The sequence below is a fragment of the Notothenia rossii genome (genome assembly GCF_949606895.1).
Source record: "Notothenia rossii genome assembly, chromosome: 9".
Lineage (NCBI taxonomy): Eukaryota > Metazoa > Chordata > Actinopteri > Perciformes > Nototheniidae > Notothenia > Notothenia rossii.
This window is the reverse complement of record NC_136907.1, coordinates 60,927,700-60,938,330: the sequence shown is the minus strand read 5'-3', so window position 1 is coordinate 60,938,330 and position 10,631 is coordinate 60,927,700. Positions and strand designations below refer to the sequence as shown.

Sequence of the window (10,631 nt, the reverse complement as noted above, 5' to 3'; positions counted from 1 at the left end):
ATCCCTTTCATTGGTCCTGGAAGGGGGATGGGATGCACAGCTGTCACTCTTTGATCTGCTGTAAATGGGTAGAACATAGAATACAGCTGTGCAAAAAAAAAAAAATTATTTTACCTTTAAGCATTTACTTAAAATAATAACAAATGGCAAAGCAATGACATTTAAGAAAAAACATAATTGTAACCATCTGATCCCAATAAATGGTTTGGTTTTGCTTTGACATGTACAGTGATTTATACTCTGAAGCACACTGTGCATGATTTTCAGTTTAGGATGGCCTTGAAGAGATTACGAAAATGTGATTATGTCCTTGAGTCTTCATCATTTTTGGTAAGAAGATGAATTTAATACATGTTAAAACTGCATATCAGGGCTAAATCATTATCATAAATTATTGTGTACAGTGTTCTCTAGTGTGATGAGTCTCCAAAGGCCTTCCATACAACCCTAGAGCCAGGCGGCTGATTGACTAGACTCAGCTGGTTGTAGACCCTCCTTCCCAGCGTCTCCTCCTCTCTCTCTCCTTTCCTGCCCTCTCCCCTGCTCTCTCTCTCCCTCTCTCCCCAATCGCAAGGCTGCGCTCACCGACTCTACACCGCTAACAGGGATGCAGCGAGGGCGCAGCGCAGCCTGAAAAATGGCACCAGCACGCGTCCTGTGGATCTATCCATCCCTTCCCCTCCTGTCCTCCCTGCTTCTTCTTTTTCACGCGTTGTCGCCGTGCCGAGCCTTAAGGAATTACCCGGAGAATGAAGGTGAGTGAGGGAGTTGACACGGGTTGTTTGCTGCGTGTGTCGGCGGATGGGGAGCCCCTTCCCGCGGTTCCACTTGCCCGGGTAAGAGCGACGGAGACTCCCGTTAAGTGCTCGGCTCGGTTATGAATCATGTATAAAGAAAAGCGGAGAGAGGGAGCGAGAGGGGGAAAACTGTTCGTCACGTTTTTCTTTTCCGAGCATACTGACATTAAATTTGTATGATATATACACACAAGGCAACCCTGCCATGCTGAAGATAGAGAGGACTGATGAAGACATTTCACTTTCTGACATCGGGAGAGCTTCTTCACATTTGTATTCATCTCTGGAACTATGTGTCTTGCATTAAAGTAGCCTAACTTAGAAGGATTACGCCAAAACAACATTGACATATCTGCCAAAAATCCATTATAATTATAGATATCTTCATTTTAAAGCACTGATACATGTTTTTGTTCCCCTCCTGCTGTAGCCCTCAGTCTGCAAATGAGGAGCAGCAATTACATTACATTTGTCACACGCTGCTGCTGAGCCTCTCTCAGTTATTGTATTAACATCGATGCTTGGCCTGAAATTAGCCAATGCATTTACTCACTAACTACTCCTGACTGCTTGCTGGGCGGAAACATGGTAGCTGGCTTGTTTAATGGGAAGTTGAAATATAGTAAAGGGAGGTCAGAACAGACCGGTTTGCACAAGTTGTTTTCACCATGATGTGTTTATAAAAGCAGATGGTAGGTTGTTTGGACAAAATCAGAAGTGTGTGTTGTTTTTCGCTGGCAGGCTTTCAGACAGACTTTGATACAGCTGTGAGATTATTTTCATTCTGTGAATCATTTAATTTAGTTTTCCCCAAAGCTTCAGTCATTCCTGCTCTGTGGCTCAACAAAGCTCTAGTTTCTCAGTTTTGTTCCCCCTACTCACACACACATAAAAAGTCTGGCTTAGGTTAAACACTCAAATAATTCACCTTAAACTCATGCACACAATGACAGGCTGAGGTTGGATGGGATCTCCTGTGTCTGTCTCACTTTGACAGTATGAGCTGAATGTATGTCACAGCCCCGTGGAGTTCACACAGAACAAAGGCTCTGGAGGGTACAGGGAGAGAGAGTGGAGATGTGTTTTAACAGCAGGAGACAATGCACATGAAGGAGACACTTAACACTGTTGAAATATTCATTGAAATGAGCATGAATGAGGAAACCAATTGGAATCAAAAGGAAACTCCTGTTGATATAGATTAACAACTACGTGTGTGTCCTACCTGAGAATTGTTAAAGTGAGTGACCAGTCTGACCAGATTGCTCAGATAAACACTGCCAGTCCACATCTGTTTGTGATTACCTGCCTCTGGTCCTACTGTTTTAGACTACTGTCCTAAAGGGCGCCTACAGTATAAACCCATTGTTTGTGTGTATATGTAGAGGATGTGTCAATGAAGCCGTTTTTGTCCGCCTTTCTGTGCCCTGCGTTAACCTTTTCGGCCTTCCCGTTATCCTGCAACTGCACGGAGATTGCTCTTCCTTTTGCCTGTGTGTGTGTATGTGTGTGTGCACACCTTGCGTTTGTCTACGAGTGTGCATATTCTGCACCCACGTCTCTCGGTAAAGTCGTGTTATTCCAGGACATTCCCTCTGAGTCTGTCGAGTAGACGCAAGGCTGTCATAAAAGAAGAGACAGACCTCTCAAGGCTCGATTAAGAACACAGTCCCTCTGATAGGGCAAATAGTGTTAAGTTGTCAACAAGTTTACAAACAGGGCTATTGATCTGCTCTAAAATTGTTGGCATTTCCACGAAACTCCGTTCTGAGGATGGACCTGCCAGAATTGATAGAATTGTTTTAACCTGCTCGAATTAGGGGTTGAGATGTAGAGGACAAGTGATAATTCAGAAGTTGTTTTGATGAAGAGCGTGCTCTGAAGGTCTTTGTTACCACCAGAAAAAAAGAGGAAGAGGAGTGGATGAGTTTTTGTGCACCAGCAGAGGGAGCCCAACACACCCTCTGTCTGAACCCTGAGGGCATACTGATGTAACTGCAGGGTGGATGCTCAGTGGTCCCATGGTTTGTTTAGGTCCCGCTGTCTTCATCCTATCTTTAGTTCCTCTCTGTATCCTTTCCAACACGGAGTATCTTTTCCCATTTTGTCATTTCTTTGCAACTACACCTCCCTTTTTTGCACCCTCCTTGTGCAGCTTCTTGGAGGAAGGGGAGCAGACTATTTCTATTTTTGTATCTCCCCTCTCTTTCTATAAATAAACCACCTCAATCCTAGAAAACATCGGAGTATGACTGGGAGCCCCCAGCCCTATGCTTTCTTCCACTGTGTAATAGAGTATGCTAATGAAGGTAGATGAGTGATTTTACTCCAAATTCTCCCTGAAAACAGCATGTGAGTGGATACATACACTCACATACATCATTGAATTAATAATCAAGAGATGGCAGAAAGGGAAGGGAAGAACAACTAAACATGAGAAAGAAGTGACTCATCTGTGGTTTTATGTTATAGTCTTGGGGTTTGATGTAATCTGTAATTGGTCTCGGAACTACAGTACAATTGAAGCTTTTTATTGGATTGCCCTCAGGGTGCTGGGGGGGTGAGGGATGCTGTATTGCTTTGTAAGGTTAACATGAGGGTGAGCAGTTAGTGCAGAGGCAAGCATATGTAAAGCATGCCCTCTTCGTATGATTCACACAAGCTCCTGACTGTGGTATAATGTTGGGTCAAAGGTCTCTTCTGGTTTAATTGCTTTAATCTATAATGGTTGCTTGTAGTTATCGGCAGAGCCATAATTCCACTGTGTGTGTGGGTCTGGGAGATTGCTATGGTCCCATGTAACAACCATGACCTTGGACAGAAGAGAATATAGATCTCTGTTCTCATCAGAGAGCACCGGAGGTAGACAGAAAGCACGAGCACACTCAGGATTTTCCCGTCCACCTCCTCTACTCCTCCTCCATCTTTAATCCCCTTGTTTCATATGTTCCCTTTTCTCCCTACTCGAGCTCCTTTATCTGCCTCACACAGGCCCATACCTGATAGATGTATGTGCACATGCACGCCCACATACACGCTTCCTATCGTAATGTATGGCTAGGGGGCAGTTTGGTGGTCTTGGTCCAGAGAATAGTGTCATGAATTTCCGGGGCTAGGTGATAGATGGGGTTATAAATACAGTTCAGTGACACAGAAGGATTCTGCTGTGAGGGCTTCACCTCGTGGATTCAGTTTGTGTGTGTGTGTGTGTGTGTGTGTGTGTGTGTGTGTGTGTGTGTGTGTGTGTGTGTGTGTGTGTGTGTGTGTGTGTGTGTGTGTGTGTGTGTGTGTGTGTGTGTGTGTGTGTGTGTGTGTGTGTGTGTGTGTGTGTGTGTGTGTGTGTGTGTGTGTGTGTGTGTGTGTGTGTGTGTGTGTGAGAGAGGGAGAGCAAAAGATAGAGGGAGGCTGAAATTATACAGACGAATCCACAGGAGAGAATCTGTGTGATAAAACAAAAATATTTAATAAGAATGAGGACGAAAAAAGAACAAGAAAGTGAGGTAGTTACTAATTAATCAAAAAGCTAAATAACACACACATTTATTCTATTGATCAACCACAGAGCCTTTGTGTTTTGTTTGAGTGTAGCCAGTAGTTTCTGAATACGTTTTTATTCTCTTTTGTGAAAGGATAAACCATTGAACACGTGTATTCACTTTCCTACAGAGTAGATCAATTTCTACGTCACGTCTGTTAAACATGAAGCTGGAGTCAGCAGCTGGCTAAGCTTGACATAAAGCCTGGAAACAAGGGAAATAGCTAGCAGGCTGCGTAAAAGTGTAAAAATACATTTGCCTACAAGAACTTTAAAATCTTACAAAGTTTATATCTTTTTAATCTGTGCACTAACCGGAGACTAAAAGCATTCACGGTTTTATGGGGGTTTACAGGAAGTCACTGCCCCCCATAAAGCCACAAATAGTCACTTTTTACAGTGGGGCTTTCGCACACATTAAGCAAGGAGATGATATGCAGACTGTGCCTTTTTAAAAATAATAGGAAAAGCCGCTGGACTTCGTTATTGGTATACTGTATATAAGCATACATTTAGTTTTTCTTCTAATGATGTGAACACATTCAAACACAACTTTACAGTAGCTAATGAACTTCAGTACAGCCATAGAATAAATATGTCTGGGACTTTTACTTTTTGTTTTGCATGCTTTATGAGTGAACTCATCACTTAAAAGGGAGGCTGTGGCTCAGTAGTGAGTGCGCTGAACTTTGAATCAGGGGGTAGCAAGTTTGAGTCCCACTGCAGTCAGCATGTCGTTGTGTCCCTGGGCAAGACACTTCACCCCAAATTGCTCCTGTAGGGATTGTCCACAGTACTGAATGTATGTAAGTCGCTTTGGATAAAAGCGCCTAACAAGTTAAATGTAATGTAATGTAATAATGTCATGTTAAAAGTTTTTGTTGCATATTAGTGTGTATCTCATTTAATTTATACAAGTTGATAAAGAAAACAGCAAAATATTCTTTCAGTTCCCATCAGTGAGGTGAACATGTGTGTGCCTTTAACAGCTAGTCCTGAAGTTGAACAGTTTTTAAGCTTGAGTGATTCCAGTCGGATGCACAGTTCATTAATGTCAAAGGAAGCCTTCCCCCAGTGTGATGGCTGTAGTCATGTTTGGGAATAAGTGGGCCCTCGCCACATCTGTTGACCCCCTCCCCCTCTGAACAAGCCCTTAACTGCTGCTCAAATCACTGATCAGTGGGCCTTGACCACTTTCTACCCACCCCTATCCCAGCACCCCCTGTCCTGACCTTTAATTTGTCCAGATTGAATTTGGTTGTTTCCATACCTCTCCCTCTCTTTCTGTTTTTCCCGTCTTGTTTGCTCTGCAGGCCTGGCTCGTGCCGTGGCTCTGAAAGCCTGCATTAGGCAGCTTTGCAAAAACGGCCGAGGATTTGGGTCAGCCGTAGCTATAGTGTGTTTGCTGACCCTCTTCCCTGTTTTATGAGAGCAAAATACCTGAGGACTTGGAAACTAGAAATGTAACTTCCAGAAAACATCTATATAGATTCCTCTCGATTTGACTTTTTAGAAAAGATTCATAGGAAAACATTTGTATACATATTTAATCAGCGCATTCTTGAAATTGTTCAAATGGGCTTATTTTATATCAACGTGTGTACAGCCCCTCTGTGTTCAAAGATTTGAAATAGCCTTCGTTGACAAAGTTAGTATTTCTATAGCTTCTCAGAAGGCTTCTTGCAAGTCACGAATGCTTATCTTTTTTTCTGCTTGTCTTCTTGTTGTTTTTATGACCCCAATTGCTGATTTGTATTCCTGTGTTGGACATTTCTCTTGAGACACAAGAAGAACTAAAGCTTTTGATGCATTAATATTGTGCGGTCAAACAGGGTCGAGCTTCAAAATGTTTCTATGTTGGTTAGGGATGTTTTTCTGGAATAATCCCCTGCTGAATTTCCCTGCAGCACATCCGCCACTTATCTCCTTTAGCTTCAGTGTTCTGCTAGTTATGCTTTTTCTGTCTCGTTGTTTACTGCTTGATGTCGACGAGGGTGCAAATTGGTTTAGCTTTGACTTGACGGAGGCAGCAGGGCAGACAGACAAGTTGCAGGAGAGACAATTACTGCAGGGGTGTGTGCGTATGGCATATGGGTGTCAACAAACAGTAGCAACCTGTATAAGAAGCACACATTTATATATGGCACATTTCCTTACTGTCTCCACTGCTGTGGCTCACTTGTTTGATTCTGAGCCAATTTACCCTCCTGTGACCAACCTGTGTGTGTGTGTGTGTGTGTGTGTGTGTGTGTGTGTGTGTGTGTGTGTGTGTGTGTGTGTGTGTGTGTGTGTGTGTGTGTGTGTGTGTGTGTGTGTGTGTGTGTGTGTGTGTGTGTGTGTGTGTGTGTGTGTGTGTGTGTGTGTGTGTGTGTGTGTGTGTGTGTGTGTGTGTGTGTGTGTGTGTGTGTGTGTGTGTGTGTGTGTGTGTGTGTGTGTGTGTGTGTGTGTTCCTGTCCTATCAGGAGGAATGTCATAAGGACTACACAAGAGCACCAAAAAGGTCAAGAAAAAAACAAAAAGGGAGAAACACATTCAACAATTTATAGAGAAAGACAACGTTATTGTTATTACTCTGTGTAAAAAGCTTTATCTATCACCGCTCATTCACTCTGCATAAGCTATTTTAATTCAGTTTTTTAAATGAATGGAGGGATGCGTCACGGTTAGAGCTTGTGCGTAGGCTCATGTGTCCGTGGTTTTGTTCTGCAAGCTACTGATTTTTCAAGGTCTTTGGTTTGTTTGCCCATGTGTGCGCACACTCATGGTTGTGTGTATGTGGATGTTTTGTTGCTCTTTGCCCTTGATGAGTTGTTGGCATACTGGTGGAAGAAGCTTATTAAAAAAAACAAGTGTCTGGATCTGACTAGGTGTCACAGTTCAACACAGTAAGCGTTCAACCAGCATTAAGACACACACACACACACACACACACACACACACACACACACACACACACACACACACACACACACACACACACACACACACACACACACACACACACACACACACACACACACACACACACACACACACACACACACACACACACACACACACACACACACACACACACACACACACACACACACACTCTAGAGCCTCTTCAAGCAACAAACTAGGGCAGTGCTCCTGTCATAGTCTGTCAGAATGGCATCTTTTCTGTTCTGCTAGTGCTGCCAGTGGACGTGAAATAGCAGAGTGGGCTAATGTACTGGCTGCCATAGTGGAAGGGGGAGGGAGATCCAAAAATGCAATCTCAACGAGGTAGTGTTCATCCCATACATGAATATTAACCAACATTTTTAGCTTTGCGCGCCATCTGCCTTTTTGGGTTGCCAGGGATTTTTCTTCCTTCTTCAAGGCTTTGGAGGAGGTTTTCAATAAACCATGCGCATTCCTTTTAGAAATCACTTCACTAAAGCAGCTGCCTTGAAAAAGAGCTTCATAACATCCCATTTATTCCCATCTGTGTAACTGCAGTGAGGAAAAGAATGGTGGTTCCCAGGTAAAAAAATAGTATGCTTTAGTGTATTAGAAATATAATGTAAGTATACAAAAGTGTATACAAGTATACTTCTACTTTTTGTGCTTAGTTGAAAGTATGTTTAAAATGTACTTGTAAAAAGTGTAATTCAAAATAGATGTCATTTAGTTCAATTGTCATGTCAAGGTAATTATCTTGACTTATCTTACCTGAAGTTGGATTACTATTGGGTAGCTGTGTTTAATTTCTGCCGGTTTATAAAATTCAACCTCACAGTTTAAACTTACAGTAAGAGCTTTTGATAAATAATGTAGGTGCATCATCCTGTCTCTTTTTATTTTCCTGCAAAGGTTTTGCTTTGCTAATGTAAACAAGATTCCTCCTTGTATGAGTTTAACAAGGAGAATGTATTAACAAAAAGGAAGCATGCCATCCCCTCTTCACCCCCTTCCTGTCTAACTGTGGCTGTCCTATCCTATCTGATAAAAAAGAAAAGAAAAACATCGGTCCAGATTTACATCCATGTGATTAATTAAAGGCACCGCCAACTTGGAATGGAGTGTGTATGTGTATTCAAGTATCCCGTTGAAATGATAATTACAGATATGGCTATTTAACAATAAAGATTGTCATAGATTTAATATTGTTATAGTTGCAATAAATAAATCTTGAAATCAAGCTCATTTATAAATGGTTTTATGTTGAAGCAAATTATTATCAAATCAGTCAATCCAGTCAAACGTTTAGGAGCTTTTTTTATGCAATTTAAATATAAATGATTATTATTGTTACTTTGATTATGCTTTGATTCACTTTTCAATTAACTCATTATTACACACCCAACCACTATTTAGCCATGCATGTAAAAGCTAATTGAATATGATTTCACAGAATCACTTTTTACCTTCAGTGATCTGCTCCTGTCTATCACTCATTTGTAAAGCTATAGGCTACTGTGTAATCATCTGTTCAACCCAATTTCATTCTGTGTTTGTCGAAGTGTGGAGGATCAACATTACATTCCTCTGAGCGGAATGGGAAGTTAGAAAACTGGGGTAATTGAACTGAATCAAAGCAGAATTAGGATTAGAATTTAATTTAAATTCCTTGAATTATTCATAGACACATTCAGTTTGCAGAAAGCTATCATACTCAAATAAGAATAACATTTTCTCTCCTAAACCATGCTAGATCCCATCATCCTGCCAACATCACTCACTGAAATAAGGAAATTACATTGGGATATGCCCGCTTTAGGAAAAACACACATATTAAAGCGTGAATACAATTCATAGCAGTTTTGCTTTAAAATCTCTCACTTTTTAACGGCAACTTGACGCATGCATGTGAAACTAACTGCACAGAAAACCAATGAAAGGAGCTCAAAAGAAAGGATTGTTGACATAACAATACAAATGTGTTTACATCGTGTATGATCTTTTCCGTCTGTGGCTATACAGTAAGTGTGGTTTCATTGTCTCGTGCTTTTACATTTTTTTTTTGTCCTATCGGTTTTGTTTAAATCCATTTATGCTGCTTTTTATATATTTATTGGTGTACAACACTTTGGTCAACTGTTTTTTTTAAATGGGCTATATAAATAAAGTTGGATTGGACTGGATTGGATAAAACATTTTTGAACTATAGGCTTAAAGTAACATTTACATGATGAGTAATTCAAAATGTTCAATTATGAGTAAAACATACCTCAGGTGTCTATGTTAAAACACATTTGACAAAGAGGATGAAAAAAACAACCTATAAAAATGTAAAAATGTTGTCAAGTGCCATTTTTGAACGTCCCCTATTGCCAATTGAGAGGCCTTTTCCTTAAACATAAATGCCAGGTGCAAGATAGATCACCTGACGTAATGCATTCATTCAATAGTTCAAGGATAGGAAGGAACACAAGGCTTCAATGAAGTGCCATGAAGGATGAGCGCACAGAAGGAGAGAGAAAAACTAAGAGAAAGAGGACTGATTGAGTGCCTCTGGTGGTTTGTGGATGAGTGGAGAGATGACTGATGAAAAGACAGCAGAGATTAGGAGCTGCAGTCGAGCTGCGATGCCAGTTTGTTCCTAAAGTTCAGAGCTCAACTCTTCCCACTCCTTCATCAGGCTCTCTGGCTGCTCTCTCAGTGGAGTGGAGGCAGGGGAAGGTGTGTGTGTGCGGCGGCTCAAATACTGAGATATTGGGTGCATGTGTGTGTGTACTTGTGTGCAGTTGTATTACTGTTTTGTTTATTTCTTGCATCTGGGTGTATTTGAGTACAGTAAATTATCTCGGTATGTGGAGCAAGCTGAAAAGCCTTTATGTACTGGAGCATGTATTGAGTTGATACGCTACTGTGTATTTTATCTTCCATTTTATTGACATTTTATGAGGTTGTCTTGAAGAATGGATTTTAATCTTAGCGATGATGTATTTCTGCTGAATTTCTTGTTTTATTTGTTTAACATTTCGGACAACATAGGGTGAGATTAGAAGCTGTTAAAACCTTGATACGGGGTGAAATATAATATTTATAGGCAATAGTCTAATATTTAGTGAACAGGCACGAGTGGTATTTATCCTCTCATCTAACTCTAAGGTGTATTTCCAAATTATATAAAAAAAAGAGAAATCAAGAAAACGTACTGAATGTATTGTAAGGTTTAACATGAATAATAAGAATCGGATTAAAAACGACGTTATACCAAAAACATATACGTATATATATACCACCCATAACCTCTGCAAAACAGTGGTATATATTTCAGATTATTTTCTATTAACAAAAGCGATCAGCAAATCTCATTTGCTTATTCTCTC

The 10,631-nt window shown here is 40.9% G+C and overlaps 1 protein-coding gene across 3 annotated transcripts in view; it reads left to right on the top strand.

Annotated features, from left to right (window-relative positions):
- Positions 1–570: 570 nt before the first annotated feature.
- The window catches only part of LOC307020464 (ephrin type-A receptor 3-like), a 93,856-nt gene continuing 83,795 nt past the window's right edge, over positions 571–10,631 (top strand). For all 3 annotated transcript variants that reach the window (XM_079651827.1, XM_079651826.1, XM_079651825.1), the window contains exon 1: positions 571–755. In XM_079651827.1, coding sequence (XP_079507953.1) covers positions 638–755 — 118 coding nt within the window. In that variant the 5' untranslated portion in view covers positions 571–637. The remainder of the gene's footprint in view (positions 756–10,631) is intronic.